The sequence below is a fragment of the Schistocerca gregaria genome, chromosome 4, assembly GCF_023897955.1.
Source record: "Schistocerca gregaria isolate iqSchGreg1 chromosome 4, iqSchGreg1.2, whole genome shotgun sequence".
Classification (NCBI taxonomy): domain Eukaryota; kingdom Metazoa; phylum Arthropoda; class Insecta; order Orthoptera; family Acrididae; genus Schistocerca; species Schistocerca gregaria.
The window spans coordinates 543,798,609-543,821,022 of record NC_064923.1 but is presented as its reverse complement, the minus strand read 5'-3'; the positions used below and the strand labels follow the sequence as shown (position 1 = coordinate 543,821,022).

The 22,414-nt window shown below is 41.3% G+C and overlaps 1 protein-coding gene across 1 annotated transcript in view; it reads right to left on the bottom strand.

Moving 5' to 3' along the window:
• Positions 1-22,414, bottom strand: part of LOC126267802 (uncharacterized) — a 160,641-nt gene that overhangs the window by 68,624 nt on the left and 69,603 nt on the right. The window contains exon 4 of the mRNA XM_049973107.1: positions 4,162-4,316. Coding sequence (XP_049829064.1) covers positions 4,162-4,316 — 155 coding nt within the window. The remainder of the gene's footprint in view (positions 1-4,161; positions 4,317-22,414) is intronic.

Genomic DNA, 22,414 nt, shown 5'->3' with positions numbered 1-22,414 from the left:
TCATTTGACATTATGCTCTTCCATTGTCGTGTAAAGTTCGTTGTACTACCGCAGTCGAAGGTGGCATTCAGCTTCGTGATAACAGATTTATGGATTGCGGTCCTTTTACTGAATCACACTGCACGCGTCTCTTGATGAACATCACCTTCAAATTCCAGCCACAAGTCAGTTTATAATAGAATTCAAGACCGTGACGTAGTAACATGTCGACAGCGATGCTTGTCATGATTCTAAACTTCTTACTTCCCCATCCGAGACTATTAAGAGTTCAAGTTAATTTATCGGTCTTTACTTTTCTCACAATCGATTTCTTTATAAATGTAAAGGTCTTTCGACCTGAGCTTAGACACGTAGCCCGCTTCACTTTGTAACCTGGAAGGAGACGTCATCTTCCGTCGTCGAAAAGTCACGTACGTGCTTTGTGAGAACGACTACTCTACTGACCGCCGTGGTGGAAGGAAGGCTTGTGTATGGGCCGCATTGTGCCGCTGCGGAATTTCATTATTACGCCTTTAGTCAACATTTCCTTTTAACCAGAGAGTGCAAATATTGCGAATGCTCACGTTATAATCTTCCGCGCATTAGAGATTTATTCAAACCGCTTCCTGGTACGTACATGGTCTTATAATGAGAAGCTAGCATATGATGCGTGTAATCAGTATCTTCCACATTTATCCTTATTCCTCGTGTTGATTCCAAAATGGCTCTGAGCATTATGGGACTTAACTTCTGAGGCCATCAATCCCCCAGAACTCAGAACTACTTAAACGTAACTAATCTAAGGACATCACACACATCCATGCCAGAGGCAGGATTCGAACCTGCGACCGTAACGGTCGCGCGGTTCCAGACTGTAGCGCCTAGAACCGCTCGGCCACTCCGGCCGGCCGTGCTGATTACAGGAAGAAACTAAAGCCACAGATTGGCAGATCATAACTGAGGATCTGTAATTAATAGGCACTCGCATCGTAACTTGTTTAACGGCCGACTTGTTCAAGGCATGAACAGGCCGATATGGACATCCTGTTTTTCGTGTCCTTTGTCTACATTATGCCTTATACTCTTCCCACATTGTGTTTTCTTTGGGCTTGTTGTATCCCAAGATATGCATAATTTTGTGTATATTGGACCTCTGCAACACAGGGTCATGCATTTTGAGCTTTCAGCTATTAGCTACGTAATTAATGCATGCAATTGGAACTTTACTATCTTTGCTATTTTTACTTTAAAGTATCAACACAGAGTGATTAGAAAAGTTGCACACAACACTGAAGGAGTTGATAGAGGAATTGGAACTTATGGTCTTGGAAGTAACCCTGAGCCTGTGAAAGCTTTGGAATGTCAAGAACAACAGGAAAAATTAATGCACAAGCACCGTAAGTACAGCAGAGGTAATGTACTTTTTCTCTGTATGTGGAACTGCTCGACATTTAAGTGCATTCTGTCTGTCGCCATGCCGTTAAGGTCTTTTGCATCATTTTCTGTGTACGTACATCTGTTTCTCATTCTTGCGCTCTGAAATAGGGCTGTTTACATTGCAGTACTGCTGTGGATCGGTGGTATACACTGCAGGGTAAATGCAGTGTTTGTGATATATGTACACCAGGACTATTCTGCGAAATGGCAGGGCACACGTCGGCAGAACTGGGAGACGTGGTCGAGCCACTGGCGATGCACACAAAGCTTAACACCAGTACCATGCTCAATATCCAGGCAGTCGTAAATTACAGCCTCGAACATCTAATCGTCCACCACCACTTCGGAGATACAGGTGCTTCAGGGTTCGGATATGGGTGATTTCCGACAAAGCGTTCAGTTTCATGAATTAATTATTCGGCGTTGTAAGAATGAGCCCAGCCTTATAAGCAACACGTTGTTCACAGATGAGGCACAACTCCCCAGATATGGGTTCTAACTGTCGTAACACCCACAACTGGGCACAGCACCACCAGCAATAGCGGTTTGTTGTGAACATATGGGTTGGTTTTTTAGCGATCACTAACTGGACATCTGCTTCCATGTCTGTATGGACTGAGGTAAAAGATCTTCATCAAACGAGTTCTTCCAGAACTGTTAGAGGATGTACCAATTAACATGCATTGTCAGATGTAGATGCAGCTAGAGGGAGCATCTGTATATTTTTCTGTGGAAGAAAATTGTATACTCAGTGCCACACATCCCCAGCACTGAACTGGAAGGGGAGTTCCAATTGCATGGCCATCTCGCTCTCCTCATCTGACAATTCTTGAATCTTTTTGTTTGTTTGTGGGACATATCAAAAGTCTCGTGTATATGACACCCATTTTCTGACTATGAAACATGATAGGATACTTACAGCATCTGATGAGGTTCGGGCAGTACTTGGTGTCCTTGGCAGAGTGCAGCAGAATTTTCTGCGAAGATTTTATGCCCATACTGAATGGGATGGTCGACATTTTTAAGATATTCTGCAACTTGCAACATTGTTGAGTAAAATGTTCGTTTTTTTTTTTTTTTTTTGCTGAAACTAAAGTGTTTGTGCATTGATTGTTCTTGTTGTGCCTGACATACCAGAGCTCTCACTTGCTCTGGGTGACTTCCAAGACCATAAGTTCCAGATTAGTTATATTTCGACTCCTACATCACCTCCTTCAATTGTATGCATCCTTTTGAATCATTCAATATATTCAGTCAAAGTTGCTAGAAATGTTTTGCACATGTCGAGCATAACTTTCCATAGTTGTATCCCTGTTCTTCCCAAGATCGAAATCATGTCCTTTCACATATGTGAAGCCGCTTATTTGCGTATAACGAGGTATATCAATGTACTTCCTTACAGATGATAAAGTAGGTTTCCCATTGTACGAGTCCACGAGATGCAGAGCAGGTGCAAAGAGAAATTTCATTGCGGGTAGTGTCACATGTCAAGTCATCCCACTTTCAGGACACAGTTTAAAGTCATTAACCTGTTGATACGGCTTAGGTATGTATAAATTCTTAAATGAATTTCTTTGTTAGAGTTCAGGATTTTCAGTAGCTAACATTCTTAGATTTGACTAATTTCCGATAGCAATTCAGAACTTTTCTAGGGATGAGCTCACTGCATCTTCATAGCTCTTAGTACAGTTCAGAGCAGTACATAATTGACATGCATTGAATTAGTTTCATGATTACAGTTCAGAGAGTTTACATGACCTATATTTCATCACGTAACATTAAATAGCATAAGCATTCCTTTAGGCAACGTTCAAACTCTCTGATGTTATTATTGCAACGTAGCTGGAATTTCATCACGTACATTATGAAAAAGAAAGAATAAAAAAAGAAAAACAAGAAAGAATTTAATTTTAATACCAATCATGTGGGCCAGAGAAACAAAAAGTGATGCCAAAACCTAAAGATAATATAAGACAATATAGAAAAATACAAGAGTCGATCAAAAAGTTTCAGTTTGAGGGCGTTGCTGCAGCGTTTGTGCAACGAAACACGATTCCAGTGCGGGTACATAAGCATCGACAAATAGGTAAGGGATTAGTGCGGAATTCGTGTCTGTCCGATGTGCGTGTGGTAAACGTGGAAATGTCAGCTATGGCGACGTCATTATCTAATTCGTCCAAACAGGACCTATGTGCTGTTATTCCTTTCTTGGCTGCCGAGGACAAATACCGTTAGACATCTATCAGAGAATGATGAATGTGTATGGTGCAGGAGGTCTATTGAAAAACCACTGTTGTGGAATGATGCGGCAAGTTCATGATAACGCACGTCCCCAAGTTTGCAAATGTTGTAACACATACGCCAACTCAAGTGTGAGACATTTCAGCACCTGTCCTATTGGCCTGATCTCTCGCCGTGCGATTATCACCCCTTTGGTCCTTTGAAAACGGTCTTGAAGGATTGATGATTCCCGTTGGACAAGAATTGCAGCAGGCAGTCACAGACTTTTCCACGAAGCAGAACGCCGTGTTTCATCAAAAGGGTAACTTAAACCTGGTGGTAAGACGATTACCTAAATGCTCACAGTGACTTAGCCAGATTGACCTACCGATTTTGGACTATACGGTCTTCGAGCGGAAACTTCTTGATCGTTTATGTTAGGGAAAACGAATCACTTGTAAGTAATTAGAATCAAAAGAAAGAACTATGACACGCCAAACAGCAGGAATGATACAACATACTGACCGGAAGAATCCGAGGAAGGTGACTAAGTTCCACGCTACCGGCGTCTCACAACACTCTTCTTCCGGCGCAGAGCTAGCCGACAACAGGCCGAACAGCTGGACACGCCGATTCACAAGGCACACCACAGGCCCTCCCGCATCGCCGCTGCACATCGTCTGCCGACAAACACATAAAACAATCTGAACACAAATCTCTGATTTGGTCTATTACTGGAATTCCTAGCATTTCTAGTTCCATTACAGTAATTGCTGCGATTGATAGTGTTGTCTGTTTTATGTGTAAATTAACAAAAATATGTTAAATGTGAATAGTTCACTTGGACAACCTATATTACTTAAATATACAAAAAAAGAGTATTCTAGTCTACAGAATGCCACGAACAATATCCGCAACAGTGTTCCAAATCCAACGTTTATACGGATAAACTACTATCTGAGTACCCGCTCCTGACCTGGTATGTACACTATGTGATCAAAAGTATCCGGACACCTGGCTGAAAATGACTAACAAGTTCGTGGCGCCCTCCATCGATAATGCTGGAATTCAATCTAGTGTCGGTCCACCCTTAGCCTTGACGACAGCTTCTACTCTCGCAGGCATACGCTCAATCAGGTGCTGGAAAGTTTCTTGGGGAATGGCAGCCCATTCTTCACAGCCTGCTCCACTGAGGAGAGGTATCGATGTCGGTCGGTTAGGCCTGGCACTATGTCGGCGTTCCGAAACATCACAAAGGTGTTCTATAGGATTCTGGTCAGGACTCTGTGCAGGCCAGTCCATTACAGGGATGTTATTGTCTTGTAATCACTCTGCCACAGGCCATGCATTATGAACAGATGCTCGATCGTGTTGAAAGATGCAATCGCCATCCCCGAATTGCTCTTCAACAGTGGGAAGCAAGAAGGTGCTTAAAACATCACTGCAGGCCTGTGCTCTCATAGTGCCAGGTAAAACAACAAGGGGTGCAAGCCCCCTCCATGAAAAACACGACCACACCGTAACACCACCGACTCCGATTTTTACTGTTGGCACTACACACGCTGGCAGATGACGTACACCGGGCGTTAGTCATATCCCCACCCTGCCATCGGATCACTAGATTATACACCATGATTCAACCACGCGACCGCTAAGGTCGCAGGTTCGAATCCTGCCTCTGGCATGGATGTGTGTGATGTCCTTGGGTTAGTTAGCTTTAAGTAGTTTTAAGGTCTAGGGGACTGATGACCTCAGATGTTAAGTCCCATAGTGCTCAGAGCCATTTGAACCATTTTTTACCCTCCTTACACCAAACGAGCATGGAGAGCTGCATAAAACCAGTCTCAGGACTGAAGACCACAACAACAGCAACACCAAACGAGGCGTCGGTTGGCATTTGTCGGCGTTATGTGTTGCTTATGAGCAGCCGCCCAACCATTAAATCCAAGTTTTCTCACCTACCGCCTATCTGTCATAGTAGCTGCAGTGGACCCTGGTGCAGTTTGGAATTCCTGTTGTGGCGTCGCAACTAGTGCGAGCGCACAGTTTTCTATCAAATATTTACTGTGAAATGTAGACAGACTGTAAAGTAGCCATCAGATTAGCATATGTGCTGTAGCGGGCAGATTACCGGTGTCCGTTCGTCTGACGTCACGACCATATGGCATGTCTGTACCGTGAGAATGTAAGACCTGTGCGCTAACTAGCCGCGTGTATAACGTGGAACTTTCATCTTTAATAACTTCTAACTGAGGAACCTGAGGAAATTAAAAGTTAATATACTAGTTTCTGTTATGAATAAAAATAAGTCATCCAAATTTGAGCTTTGAAACCTGCATATTTTGGAAATTAGAAAAATCTTACAGAAAACGCAAATTTCTACAATTTTCGAGTCTAAATAAATACCATTATGTATAGATCACCTTCAGTGACCATCCAACTATGAAACAAAATCACCTTCCGTGCTTTTGTATTTATTTTGAGAATTTTACTTTTAGAAATTCACCTATAACTTTGTTAAAACCATAAATGTTTTGAATTTTTGTGAACAGTTATTTTATATGAGTAGGTGAGAGTGAATGAGTGTGCCTGAGTGAATGAAAGAGGGACATTCGCCATTCTTTGCAAGTGTATAAAATCTAGGTTGGAACTCGCAAGTGTTCAGACGATGTAACCGTGGGAACAGAGTCGCCAGTGGTTCCCCATCTTAGTGAATGTCGGATGTCCAAGAGTGTATGGTATTGTACAAGCAGCCAGAACGTTCGCGAGTATTTAAATAATTTCTGGAAATAAAGTAAAGTCTAGTTTTCCTTTCGGTTTGTTAAATTATACAGTAAATTTTGTGTAACAAGAAATCATGACGTAAATGATTCAGAAGTCATGACTGGTGCGTGCTAGATTTTGGCGCGAGGCGCACCCAAAGAGTTAATTCTGATTGGCTGTGTGATGTGTGAGCCAATGAGATGCGAGGACGGTTAGCAGACTAGGAGAGTGAGTCGCGAGTGGAGGAAGAGTCGCGAAGGAACTGTGATCGAGAAGAGACATGCTTGATGTGTCCTCGCGAATAATGTGTAAAATGAAGTCATAAAACGGCTTCATCGGTTCGGTACTGTGCGATTTGAGACTGGAAGAGTCCAGTAACGCGTAGTGTGAGTTTGAGCGAGTTGTGACTTTTCGTTCCGCGAAAGACGCGAGTAACTTTAATAATTAAAAGCGTGGCGGTACTTCGTAAACTTTTACTAAGTGCTTATGGCGAGCATTAACGTTAAAAAACGAACTATTATTGAACATCGACTGCAAACGTGTATGTTAGAAAATCGTCTGTGTTGCAGTTAAGTAAATTCCGTAACTTTGAAAGCTAATTCTGGCGGGGTTTGAGTGTGGATAGAATTGTGAACTGAACTTTCTTCAAACGTAGATTAGCGGGCTGATGATCAGGCTTAAAGACAATAAAGAGCTTAAATAGAATTACCAACTTCGCGTTCTCGTTTGAGTAAACAATTACTACCATTCCAATAACTCAATTTATTTAGGAAGATTGCTCATAGATTGTATTTCAGCAAACATGTATCGCGGCCTCCGGTGAGCGGCTATTAAATTGCAGTTTCTTCAACACTGCTTTTCTGCAATTTCTCCAGTAGCTGCTATCAGGAGAGGCGAGTGCAGCAACTACCTAAGAAACGAGGTAGGTGGATTTTCTTTCAGGGAAAGGAAACTGCGCGATAAGAGCCGGACCCGTCGCAAGTGGTGCATCGGCCGGGAAATAAAAATAGTAAATTCCAGTGAATTTCAAAAAAAAGCAGTAGTGACAATTACCGGACAATACAGAAGTGCTCGCTATGTGTAGGAACTGTGTAGCGTACAAATTGATATCGCCACGTGAATAGGAAGGACAGTGAAAGTGTCCGTGAACTGTAATGTGTTGTACGGAACGGAAGAATTTTTCGGTGACTACGCGCCGATTGGAATAGCAGTCTACGACGGCGTCTGGCAGACGACGAGCTACGGAGACTACGCAGAGGCGACGACAGCAGTGGCAGTTGGCAGCGCTGATTCGAGCGGGGGCCCGGAAACTGGTACAGCATTGCAGTGTATGGTGAACGGACCCGCAGTTTCATCTAGCAGCAACGCAGCACGCCGAAGCACAAAGTTAAGTACAGTGCTTTTGAAAACTTTGTGTGTTTGTGGAGTCAAACTGAGAAAAATGGCTGAGTTTCAACCAAGTGACAAAAAGGCGGAACTAAGTTGTGATAGTGGGATGGAGACAGGGGAAAATGACCCCATGAATTTTAGTTTAGACGTGTCTCAACCCAATTTCAGTAGTAGTTTGACTGATTCATCCTATGTTAATTATAGTTTGGAGTCAGATCCAAATATGTCAGTGCCCAGTGAGTTACAGTTACCCATGCCGGTAGTTAATGTTAATAGGGACATTGTATCAGCAAATGAGGGGGCGAAGGATAATGTCGCCAGTATGCTGATGAATCTATTAACTAAGATGAACGTGTTGGATTCCAATATGTCAAGTAAGATGGATTCCAGTATATCAAAATTGGAAACTAATATGTCACAAATGGAAACTAATATGTCAAGTAAAATGGATTCAAAAATGTCTAAATTAGGATCTGATTTAAGTAATGAGATGACTAAAATGGGCGCTGATTTAGATTCCAAAATATCCGATCTCAGAGACTGTTGGAAGCAAGATTTAGCAGTGCTCAGTAGTAAAGTAAATGTTGAAATACAGCAGGTTAAACTAGAATGTACAGAAAATATTGTTCAAGTGCAAAGTGAATTGACGACACGAATCGAACAGGTTACTGAGGATCAACAGCAATTTAAATCCCATGTTGATGCAGAATTAGATAAAGTATGTGAGCACATAAAAGTGGTAGAGAATTCCAATGAAATTAATCATGCCGCCTTAGAATGTAAAGTAAATGATACCAAAATTCGGTGTGAGAAACTTGGAGAGCAAGTTGTAAATAAGGTCAATAATTTAGAGACTCACATAAGCCATTTCAGTGAAAGTGTGAATGAGCAACTTTGTGGGCATGAATGCAGACTAACCAAAGTAGAACAGTGTGTTTCTAACCATAGTGGTAGTATAATTTCCAGTGGAATAATTGAATCTACCGAGGTTGCGTATGTTACCCACAGACAGTTTTTAAAATTTGACCCAAGTAAGAACATGCACCCCAGAGAATTTTGGAACGATTTTGAAGACGTTTTGCCGAAAGTATGGAGCGATAAACAAAAGATAGGTTTTATCACTTCAAATTTGATGGGAGAGGCCAGAGTATGGGGGAATTTAGCCTCTGAAAAATACGCGAAATTGTCAGAATTTAAATTAGCGTTCTTTGAGGAATACTGGGGAAAGAGAAAGCAGATGGATGTTCTTAATCGGTTCTGGTCGGGAGAGAAGTATGACCCCAAGAGAGAGGGCATCAAACGATTTGTTCAAAGGTGGGTAACAACTCTGTCCTACCTTAGTAATAAGTTAGAAACAGAACAGATCATATTAGGGGTAGAAAATAAGCTACCGTGGAACTGGAAAACTAAGATCATATCTGCGCCCCGAGATAACATTGACAAGTTCGTACAGTATTTAGAAAGGGTTGAATCCGTCCAAAAAGAAGAAGAAAACATGAGGAGGGAGCATCGCCCGCCTGCTAGGCAGAATGACAATCGCGCGGATGTAAACATTAATAGGATGGGTGTTCAGAGAGGCGGCGGATACCGTGGCAGTTCACGTGGTAGAGGAAGAACATATGTTAACAGGTTCAATGAACGCGAGCAGTATGACAGCGGCCGACAGATGTCAGGAGGTGAGGCGGTCAGCTGGAGGCATAGTGATGACGCACCGCGCTCGGAAAACCATTAATTGTCTACGAGTGTGCTGGCGATCGTAGGCAACAGCGTTTAAAGTTAAATCCGCTGGCAAAACCATTCATAAGAAAGCAGCCTGAACGACCACCTAACATAAATGTTGTTGCTACAAAATTTAGGGAGGATAACGTAAAACAGACAGAGATAGTAGCTTTAAGTCAAGTGGAGGTTAATGAACCAATTAACTGTAAGAATAATCATAAGAAGCCACTTATTGAAGAAGTAAGTACTAGTTATAAGGGTAATAATCAGAAAGACATTATGCACAGTAAAACTAATGAAGAGCTGTCGGATAGGGGTGAGAATAGTAATAATGGCAGGGTTGTGACTGTGCTTGATAAGATAATTGATGTTGTAGATAGTTACGAAGAAGAGGATAGATTAGAGGAGGAGGTAGAGGTTAATGACGACGCCTTGGATAGGGTCGTAGAAAAGGAGGTTAATGAGAAAGAGGGGGAAACATTGGAAAAATGTTTTGACTTAGCAATAGTGGATAGGCTAATAGGAGCTGCCACTAGAATTGAGGGTGATAATAAGCATGAAATAAACCCTGTAAGTGTGAATGTGATTGCCACCCAAAAGACAGGCTTCGAAAGGAGAGAAATTGTGCAAGATTTATTGGAGGAAGCAGAACCCAAAATAAATAAAGAGTACTTAGGGCAACCGATAGTAGAGCTAAGAGTATTAAATGAACCAGTTAAATGTTTGATAGATACTGGATCGGAAGTCTGTGCAGTATCCCAGAACTTGGTAAATGAACTCCGTAACAGTAAACAGATTGTTAAGATGCCAGTAAGTGGCTTGAACATTGTAGTAGCAACCGGTAAGACTAAGAAGACAGTAAAACAGGAAGTGTTTCTACCCATAGCATTTAAGGAAGTAGAAATAAGACAGAACTTCTTAGTTATAAATGGACTGAGTGTAGACATATTGGTGGGGGCTGACTTTTTGAATAAATATGAAGGATGGGTGAATTTTTCTACCAATGATGTTATGGTAAAAATTAAGGGTAAACTAATTACTATACCTTTCATCGGTAAGCAGCTATGTGAGGATCCTGAGCAGAATGATTTTCCTATATGTATTTGTAAAACAGAGAAATTCTTGGAGGGCTATAATGAGTACGGTGGCAAAAAAGTAGAGGATCCGTCTGAGCTTGTGAGTGTCAGAAACAGGATCGAGGAGAAATTACTAGAATTAATTGATATTGATGAAGCAAGGAAAAACGATTTAAGACAAATACTAGTCAAACATGCCGAGGTTTTCTCAGATCAACCAGGGCTAGTAAAGGATTATGAGTGTTTTTTGACAGTGCAGAAAGACGCTCATTTCTTCAAAAAACCATTTGCAATCCCAGAAGTACATAAGGAGGCAGTACGTGACTTAATTCAAAATATGTTAAGAGTGGGGAATTATTGAAAGGGCTGTTAGTGTGTACAATAACCCGCTAGTCATAGTTCCTAAGAAGGATGGTTCAATTAGACTAGTGTTGGATGCTCGAGCATTAAACAAAATAGTACTACCTGAGAGTGACCGTCCGGAGAATATTGAAGAACTGCTACAAAAGTTTAAAGGTGCTAAGTTCTTTACATCCATGGATGTGACCTGTGGATATTGGAACCTACCGTTAGCAAAGGAATCAAGAAAGTACACGGCATTCTTATTCGAAGGTAGATGTTATCAGTATAAGGTGGTGCCGTTTGGTTTAAATATAAGTGTATGTACCTTTGTAAGAGCTATGTCGCAGGTATTAGGGGACCATCTACTAAGAAGAATTACAGTGTATGTAGACGACGTTTTGATATCGACACCAACGTGGGAGGAACACTGTATGTTATTGGATGAAGTATTGAGGGCCATAAAATTGGGGGGTATGAAATTGAAGCTAGACAAAACTGAATTTGTGAAGAAAGAAATTAAATTCTTGGGGCACATAGTGAGTGGCGATGGTATCATGCCGGATCCAGAAAAGATTAGAGCAATAAGGGATTATGCTGCACCTACAACACGTAAAGCATTAAAGGGGATGTTTGGTTTGTTTGGGTTTTATAGAAAATTTGTGTCTGGACAATTATTCAATGCACCGTGCCTGCGAGAACTCTTAAAGAAAAATGTAGTTTATAAATGGACTTCTGAGTGTCAGAAGGCGTTTGAAGAATTGAAAGAAGCTCTTATTAATAGTAAGATTTTGAACCATCCCGATTTTTCGAAACCATTTTGTCTGGGATCTGATGCTTGTGGTTACGGGTTAGGAGTTGAACTATTTCAGTTGGAAAAAGAAGGAGAAGAGGAAGTCCACAAGACCATAGCCTTTGCGAGCAGGTCATTGCAACAATCCGAGAAAAATTATAGTATATCTGAACTTGAAGCATTAGCTGTTATTTTCGGCCTGCAAAAATTTGAAAAGTACCTTTTAGGACATGAAATTTGGATCTACACAGACCATAGTGCCCTTACATATTTAGACTCATGTCAGCTAAAACATGCTAGATTAAGAAGGTGGTCCCTGTATTTACAGCAATTTAATTATAAGATGATATACATTAAGGGTTCCGAGAACATCGTGGCGGACGCCTTATCAAGAAGTGTGAAAGATACAGGACAAGAAGGGAAATCTTTAAGAAATACCGATAATAATGAAGTAATGTTGGCCATCATGCAGCTCCAGGACGATGGCTTAATTAAGCGCATTTGTAAGAACCTACGGAGGGAACAGAACCAGGATGACAACATTAAATTAGTAAAGAGTAGATTAGGTCATCCAGACTACCCAAAATTACTGGTCTACTATAAAGTGCATAAAGATGTCTTATTTAGGCGCAGGAAAGACAGTGAGGAGAATTGGAAAATATGTTTTCCGGAGCAACATGTAGATGCACTTATAGACTACGTACATTGTAAGTATGGGCATTATGGCGCTCGTAAATGTATAGCTAAGTTAAGTGAAGTGGTAATTTTTGATAATATGTGGAGAAGGGTGCAACAGCGATTAGAATCCTGTGATCGTTGCCAGAAAGTTAGGGCCAACAATAGAACTATCCAAGGACAGATGTATTCAGTAGAACCACAAAATCGGCTGGATTTAGTAGCTGTAGATTTATTTGGTCCACTACCAGTGTCTAGAGGGGGATGTGAATATGTGTTTGTGATGGTGGATGGGTTTACTAAGTACGTAAAATTTTACCCAATTAAGAAAGCCAACTCTAAAGTATTAGTGAATAAGTTGGAGAAGGACTATTTTGGGAAGATAGGAGTGCCAAAGGCAATATTGTCAGACAATGGGCCCCAGTTTATCTCTAAGAAATTTAGTGAATGTTTACAACAGAGAGGTATCGATCACATAAAAATCTCCGCGTACTTTCCTCAAGGGAACATGTGTGAGCGAATTATGAAGGAGTTAAACAGATTGTGTAGAACATATTGTCATAAAAAACACTCCGCTTGGGCCAATTATATTGAATACTTCGAAGAAGTAATAAACCATCTGAAGCATGAAGCCACAGGATATGCACCAGTAGAGCTAATGTGTGACATTAGGCCGAATAATATTTTATTCGACCTGGTCGAGTTTCCAAATCTCACAGACATAGCCATCGAAGAGAAGGAGAGACTGGCACGTATTAATATAAGAAAGAAGGCCCTGGAAAGAAAGAGAAGGCATGACGCAAGAGCTGATCCCACTAGTTTTCAGGTAGGGGATCTAGTGCTAGTGAAAACTAGGGAAAGATCTAAGAAACTTACGTCAGAAACAAAGAAGTTTACCGATGAGTACGTGGGCCCATTTAGAATCGTAGAGAAGCCTCACCCAAATGCTTATAGACTGGAGTTTGTGAAATCACATAAGGTGTTAGGGCTTAGGAACATTGTGGATTTGAAAAGATATGTTCAAAAGAGAGACGTGGCCAGGAGTGAGTAGATACCTCAGAGAGCTTTGCACTCTTTGCAGAGCTAAGTGCGTGACGAGCACTAGGTCTCGAGTCGTTTGACAATATTTCTTCCACTTTCTTTTCCGTATTGTCAACCTACCTCTTCTTTCATTCAGAACTAAAATTCTATCGTCTTTCCTTCTTCTCTATCGTAGTTTTTAAGTGATAAAGTGTTTAAGTAATGAGTAGAAAAGAACCTCAGTGCAGTATAGGTTAAGCGTAAGGAATGAGTGTAAGAGAAAATCAAAAAGGATTAAGATACCTCAGATAAGTAATAAGTCTCAGTAAAGTAAATGTTTGGCCTAAGGTGTGAGTAATGCCCTTAGAAAGGTAAAATAACTAAGAAATGTAAGAGCCTCAGAAAATATGGTGACGAACATTGAAGCTGTTTGTTAAGTAACAGAACGATATGTTAAGACGTAGCATTAAGCTAATGTTTAGGAAAGGAAATGGAGCAGTACAGCAAAACTGTCTGTTCAATGAAGTCAGAGCCTCAGGAGGTGATTTAGTGGTAAAATGAGTAAAGGTACAGTGCAACAAGGTTGACTGTCAAAGGGGTAAAGGAAGTTAAGTTAAAGGGACAGTGCAGCAGGACTGACTGTCAAATGAAGAGAAATATGTGAGAAAAGGAGAAAGAATGAGCATAGTGTTTGGCTAGCTCGATATTAGGAAAAAGTGAGGCTACGAAGGTGAGTAAATAAAAAGCTTAATGTTGGTAACCAGAGGTGGCGTTTGTTGGTAAACAGAGGAGATGTTTGTAAACAAAAGGAAGTGAGGCTACGAATGTAAACAGAGCTGAGGCGACGTTGGTAACTCAGGAGGTGGATGTATGTTAGAAAGTATGGGTAACGAGGTTTCGCAGATTAGTAGGAAACGCTTTAACAAATACTAACCTGAGTGTGTGAAGTATGAGTATGAGAGTTGTAAATTAAACCCGAATGTGACTAGAGAAAACCTGATGTTGACAAGAAATTGAAGTAACTCCAGATATGTGAGATGAGGAAAGTACCCATGACATCGATTCCATTTTTGACCAGAGACACACAAAGCTCCCCAAGTTTGTCGTAGAGATTAGTATAAGGATTGTAGTGTTGATAAATGAATAAGTAAATATGTATTTTTCAGTGTTTAATTTATGATACAGGACTACAGGAGATTGCCTGGAGACAGAATTGTAATATTGATAATTTTGTGTATATTTTATATTGTTGTGTATTGTACAGGAACTGGAGAGTCACCAGTGCTGGCGGAGATTTATTATGTATTTGTGAACTATTTGTAGGAATTGTTTTTCTTAGTATTTCTTATGTAACCATAACTTGTTTGATTATGAGATGAAGAAGTAATTAAAGAGTAAATGTGCCACTTCGGTACTGCATTAGGAAAGTCAATTCACTTTTCACTTAAAAAAAAAAAAAAAAAAAAAATTGAAAATTGTACATACTGTAAAGTAAATTTTATCAAAAATATGAGACTTTAGAGTCAAGCAGATAGCGCCATTTATCGCTGCTGTAGGTTAAGACGTAGCAGTTAGAAAGGGAACTGAGGCCAGCTGATGTTTCAGGTGCGCCGAAGTAAACAGAGGTGGTAGCACGAGACTTGAAATGGACCTCCCAAGCAGGACCCGGTCGAACTACGAGTGCTATCAAAATCTTAAGTGTAAGTGGTAAAAAAGTGACGCTCACCATAGCGATAGTAGTGTTAGTGTGCGTGTGACGTACATCAAGATAGTATTTAGGTTTGTTTTCTCTTTCAGGAATTTGTAAATAGAATTTTGTAATCTGAAAAATTTTTTTTGAATGATGATAAAAGTGCATGTTTAGATATAAGATGTTTTGTAGGTCGTCAGCCCTAGGTATAAGTGGATGATTGATGTACAGGAACTATAAATGTTAAATAGCTGTTTGAGTAAATCTTTAATAGAAATTTTTTTAGAAAACTAAAAGTTTGTCATGAATGAAAAAATTTAGTTTCCTCAGGAGGTGTGTGGCGTCGCAACTAGTGCGAGCGCACAGTTTTCTATCAAATATTTACTGTGAAATGTAGACAGACTGTAAAGTAGCCATCAGATTAGCATATGTGCTGTAGCGGGCAGATTACCGGTGTCCGTTCGTCTGACGTCACGACCATATGGCATGTCTGTACCGTGAGAATGTAAGACCTGTGCGCTAACTAGCCGCGTGTATAACGTGGAACTTTCATCTTTAATAACTTCTAACTGAGGAACCTGAGGAAATTAAAAGTTAATATACTAGTTTCTGTTATGAATAAAAATAAGTCATCCAAATTTGAGCTTTGAAACCTGCATATTTTGGAAATTAGAAAAATCTTACAGAAAACGCAAATTTCTACAATTTTCGAGTCTAAATAAATACCATTATGTATAGATCACCTTCAGTGACCATCCAACTATGAAACAAAATCACCTTCCGTGCTTTTGTATTTATTTTGAGAATTTTACTTTTAGAAATTCACCTATAACTTTGTTAAAACCATAAATGTTTTGAATTTTTGTGAACAGTTATTTTATATGAGTAGGTGAGAGTGAATGAGTGTGCCTGAGTGAATGAAAGAGGGACATTCGCCATTCTTTGCAAGTGTATAAAATCTAGGTTGGAACTCGCAAGTGTTCAGACGATGTAACCGTGGGAACAGAGTCGCCAGTGGTTCCCCATCTTAGTGAATGTCGGATGTCCAAGAGTGTATGGTATTGTACAAGCAGCCAGAACGTTCGCGAGTATTTAAATAATTTCTGGAAATAAAGTAAAGTCTAGTTTTCCTTTCGGTTTGTTAAATTATACAGTAAATTTTGTGTAACAAGAAATCATGACGTAAATGATTCAGAAGTCATGACTGGTGCGTGCTAGATTTTGGCGCGAGGCGCACCCAAAGAGTTAATTCTGATTGGCTGTGTGATGTGTGAGCCAATGAGATGCGAGGACGGTTAGCAGACTAGGAGAGTGAGTCGCGAGTGGAGGAAGAGTCGCGAAGGAACTGTGATCGAGAAGAGACATGCTTGATGTGTCCTCGCGAATAATGTGTAAAATGAAGTCATAAAACGGCTTCATCGGTTCGGTACTGTGCGATTTGAGACTGGAAGAGTCCAGTAACGCGTAGTGTGAGTTTGAGCGAGTTGTGACTTTTCGTTCCGCGAAAGACGCGAGTAACTTTAATAATTAAAAGCGTGGCGGTACTTCGTAAACTTTTACTAAGTGCTTATGGCGAGCATTAACGTTAAAAAACGAACTATTATTGAACATCGACTGCAAACGTGTATGTTAGAAAATCGTCTGTGTTGCAGTTAAGTAAATTCCGTAACTTTGAAAGCTAATTCTGGCGGGGTTTGAGTGTGGATAGAATTGTGAACTGAACTTTCTTCAAACGTAGATTAGCGGGCTGATGATCAGGCTTAAAGACAATAAAGAGCTTAAATAGAATTACCAACTTCGCGTTCTCGTTTGAGTAAACAATTACTACCATTCCAATAACTCAATTTATTTAGGAAGATTGCTCATAGATTGTATTTCAGCAAACATGTATCGCGGCCTCCGGTGAGCGGCTATTAAATTGCAGTTTCTTCAACACTGCTTTTCTGCAATTTTTCCAGTAGCTGCTATCAGGAGAGGCGAGTGCAGCAACTACCTAAGAAACGAGGTAGGTGGATTTTCTTTCAGGGAAAGGAAACTGCGCGATAAGAGCCTGACCCGTCGCACTGTGTGATGGTCTGGATAGATGTCTGCCTATTACATATTACGACCCTCTTCAACTGTCGGCGGTCTCTGTCAGTCAAGACACGTGGTAGGCCTGTGCTCTTTTGTGCTGTACGTGTCACTTCACGTTTCCGCTTCACTATCACATCGGAAGCAATGGATTTAGGAGTGTTTAAGAGTGTGGAAATCTCGGTGGCAGCACAATTCACCTAATATGAAAAAGTATGTTTTTAGGTGTGAAATTTATCCAAGAGTTTAGGAGGAACTTTTTCTGGCGGCTTCGTCGGTGTGCGCACTTGTCACATATATTTCACACACATATTTCTACACATCATCCAAGTGTATCTCTGGCGAATTTCACCCTGCTCGTTTGTTTTCACGCATCTCAGTGTTTATCCCCTGAGCTATGTATCGTGCAATGATATAATTTTGCCGGTAAATTTAAAGGTGAACACTGTCTGCAACATATGGCCCGAATGCGCTCAGTAGTGAAGAAATAATAAATTAAAATGTCATGCTTCATGCGACTTCAAACATTTTGTGGTGTGTTTCAGCGAGAAGAAGTCTTGTAAAAGTTTGAAATTATGTGGAAAGTTTGTTGTAAGTCACTAAGAGCTATCTTCTCATATATTGGATGAATATATTCTGGCTATTTGCGCGTCGTGAGCTGTTATACATTTCATCCTCACCCCTTTCAGAGGGAGATGGTTGTTATCCTACCGTGGTTCTTTCCTGACAGTAACTGATGTGTGTGCAAAGTTAGGTTAAAATCTATCCAGTGGCTTAGGTGGTACTGTGGAACATCGGCAGACTGGTATGCTGTACGCTGTGTTGTAGCTGTAAATAGCTGCCTCAGTGTTGACCTTTCGGCATGGTTAGTCCAGTGGAGACTATGTATTTAAGTGGTTTTAATCTTTTAACTTACGTTTATTGGTATACATTTTATCATTGTCTCACATTTATAGCTTATACAGGTGTAGACATAATAAGGCATGCGTGCTACCTTGTTGTTAACTGTTTCTTTATATACTTTTTAGCACTGATGAGCGAAATCTACATTTGTGATAAACATTATTTGTGACTAATTTCTGCAGCCTTCACTATCTGCGAATCACGGTTTTCGGACCATGTTGCTTTGGTGTTTTGTAAAGTGGAATTTGGAGCTGTACGTCGGAATATCCTAAGGGACTGTAAAGTTTTTGACTTGTCTTTAAACCAAACATATTGCTTTCGAAACTCACGTCTTATGAGTTCATTTTACTGAGAACCCTATCATTTTTTGTATTTAATCTATTTGAAGGTGCCACGCTTGCTGGCGGCTGTATTGTTGTATTACGGAAGCAGAATAGGTGGGTCACAGTTACTCTGATAAACAGCCGCTCAACTGCAGAGAACTACAAATAGTAACAAGTAGAATTACTGTGTCTTGTAATTAGACTCCACATGCTGATGAAACGTAGGTCACCGTGTGTTTACCTGCTGACTGCTGCTACGACACATCGTGTGGTGGCGCCTCATTTATCTATAATAAATTGCTATTGGGTGAAGGAATACAGGATAGCAATTGATTATTCTGATAATTAAGTATTTTCTGCGTTCTGAAGTCATGTGTACACAAAAGGTGAGACGGCTGGACGCTATGTGCAAAGTAATCTATTGCATCTACGAACCTGCTCTGCTGCTTACACCCATCACATATTCAGGCCAATTTTCTTTCGCTGCGATGAATTTATAAAACTGTGCTGAGTGACTGTTTTCTACTTGCTTTCGAATCAGATCGCATTACGAAGTTGTTCTTATGAGCATTAATTTCAGTCTGTCGATTTGGACCCCTTAAAAAAAACATGTTGATTTGTATCTGACAAGAAGCCCTGAATTCAGTAAGAAATATAGTGCAATACTTGGTAAGCTCGTATTTTGTTCACGTAAAGACAGTGCTGAACTATCCAAGCGTCGAGTAACACGACGTCAGTTTCGTCACCTTTGTTCATAATGCATTGGATCTCATGTACGAACAGACTGGGCAGAGTTTTTGAGAATACTTGTCGATTTTTGTGGACATTTTCGTTCTCCCAAAAGGCTGGAAGACGTGTACACAGAATCTGTTCTGTAATTCTACAACAGTCTGACTGCAGCGATATAGGTCCACAATTATACTCATCAGCTAGAACATTATGACCACCTGCCTAACAGCTGGTATGTCCACTTTTGGCATGGATAACTGTGGCGACGCGTCGTGGCCTTGATAGGTCGCTGGAGATAGTTGGAATCAGATTTGCACACACAAGTCACCTAATTCCCGTAAATTTCGTGACCACCCCAATCTCATACCAGATGTGTCCGATCAGGTTTAAATCTGATGAATTGGGGGGGGGGGGGAGGGGGGGCGGCAGCATATCAATTGGAACTCGCCACTGTGGCCGGCCCATGTAGCCGACCAGTTTCAGGCTCTTCAGTCTGGAACAGCGCGACTGCTACGGTCGCAGGATCTAATCTTCCCTCGGGTATGGATATGTGTGATGTCCTTAGGTTAGTTAGGTTTAAGTAGTTCTAAGTTCTAGGGGACTGAGGACCTCAGATGTTAAGTTCCATAGAGCTCAGAGCTATTTGAATTCGCGACTGTGTTCCTTGAACCACTCCATCACAATCCTGTTCGCCTTGTGGCATGGCGAATCATCTTGTTGAAAAAGGCCATGGCTGTCAGGAAACATAATCGTCATGAAGTGGTACGCGGTCTCCAACCAGTGGATGATACTCCTTGGCCGTCACGATGCCTTGCAGACGCTCCTATGGATCCTCATGTGAATGTTCCCCAGAGCATTATAGAGCCGCCACCAGCTTCTCTCTGTCCCACAGTACACGTTTCAAGGAGCCATTCCTGTGGAAGACGACTGATTTGCATCCTCCCATAGGTATAGTGAAGAAGGTTGAGAGGTGGCTTGCCACAACACTGTCAGTCCAATTAATATTCATATTTTAGGTCATCATCTCGGTGTCCCCCCGTACTACATTTGGTATGTTTGGTATAAGACTTTTTACATGAGGAAATTGTGGGTAGAATGTTCATAAAACTGCAGGTGTAGCCCACAGAAACTTGTTCCCAAGGGTCCATAGTAGAGGCGACAGAGAACAGGGAGACTGATTGATTGCAGGCCATAAATACTGAGTCCAGCGACTTGCCTGTGCGAGTGATTCTGGGAAGCAATGCTCTATGGATTGTACCCTGCAGAGGGATATTGGGCCGTGGCACTCCCCTCTTTCCACTAAGGTCAGAGAAAGAGGGCGCCGGTTCGCAAACTTTTATCTAGGCTAGGTGACAGTCTGTCACAGAGGTGGCTAGTTGGTAGGAAGCAGATGGAGGAAGCCATTTAAGAGAGACGGCTGTAATCTGAGCTTCTGTGCAAACGGTGAGCAGATCCTAAAACTCCGAGCATTCTTATGTTAGAAGCTGGGGTGATTTGGACAGAGCAGCTGGGGAACATGTTTAGTGGAGGCAAGACTGTAATACCCTGACGCCAGGAAGTTCCAGCTTCTTTTAGCGAGCGGCAGAAACATATACTTTATGGGCACGACTGCCTGGGAAGCTTAACAGCCTTCTTTCGGAAACTGGAAACGGCTGGCCTTGAAAAATTAGATCTGTCCATAAATGAGGCACTATGGTCCCACCTAGGTAGACGTTTTTCGCCGATAAATGGTCACGCTTACCGTGAGAACGACGCCTCCCCAGTCTATAATCTTCTTTTTTCAGACGAGAGAGATTGTGAGTCGCTGATTGGTTCCTCTCAGGATATGCAAAGCAGAAGCTTCCTCCTCCAGCGTGGTAACGCTGGTGCTGTATCTGGATTGGCTACCAGCGCAACAGAACAGTCAGGACGGGAGATTCAATGAGTATAGGACAGTTTGACTGGTTTGTACGATGTGGAGGAGGTTTCGTTTCTGCTGAATCAGCTATGGTAGAGGCTTGGTGGAAGGTGGTTGTGATTCTTTGCGTTCTTCATCGTCTGATCCTCCCCTGGTGGAGAACTTCAGGTCTTTCCAGAGTGCGTGAGACTCACGGTCTGTAACTTGTGGTGGACTAAGAGCCAGTGGCAATTCCCTGGTGTACCGACAGTGGAACTGCATATCATCTTGAACATATTGCATGTCACGAAGGTGAATTTATTTGTCCTGAGTCGGCCGTTCCAGCAAGCACCGCCGTGACTGTGAGTCAAACTGGTGTGGCCAGACCAGCGAATCGGTAAACCTCACACTGAAATCTGCTAAGATTTCAGGACTCTGATAGGAAACTTCCCACGTTCTACTAATCACAACAGCAGCCCGCGTAGTTTGCAAATTTTCGAGAATGCGTCAGCATTACAGCTGCGCACACTCCACTCCTCGCCCACAGTGCATGTTTTGTGCTATCGACTGAATTAAGGTGGGACGATAAAGCATTGCTGCACCTGGGTAGGGTTGTTAAACGATATTCACAGCTCCCTGTTCTCCGTGAACCATAGCTAGTGAATAGAATTGGGCGTTACGGTTGATTCATGTAAATAAAATCAGACTGCGGTGTAAAAGTGATTAATTCAGGGGAGAATTTGTGTAGCTTCCACCTCAATGAATGCTCTTCCAATCAAGCACCACCCCTTTTATGATTTGTGCTTGACATTTTTTACTGAACAATTTATCATCTTATTGTAGTTACCAAAGGATTAATAAAAACCTGTCATTATTTTTCTAAATTTAAGTACGTCATTGGTCATTTATGCTCCCTCAACTATTCACTGTTTTTATTTTATTGTGGTGATACATGGGCACACCAGCAATTCAAGGTTCAATCTTATTAAATTAGTTAACTTTATTATTAATTTGAGTTCTGAAAGTGAACGCAGACATACGCAACAGAAGTGTCATGAATAAATTAGCTAATTTCATGTATAAAAATTAAGGGTGTAGCCCACAATTTGAATGTTCTTGAGAAGATAATACTTTTCTTTATAAAAGATAATAGCATTTAGCATCACTCGGACATAAATCTGTGATTAAAGCACAGCTTGCAAGTTATCGGAATTCATCTGACCATGCAACGCTAAGCCACTGTGGCAATATCCAGTGCCAGAGGTCAAGTGCCCCTGTCACTCACAGTTGCCGATGTCATGGCGTTAACATCGGCACATGCATGGGTCATTGGCGGCAAAGGCCCATCGTAAGGAGTGTTAGATGCACCGTGTGTTCAGACACACATGTACTCTGCTGAGCATTAAATTCTGA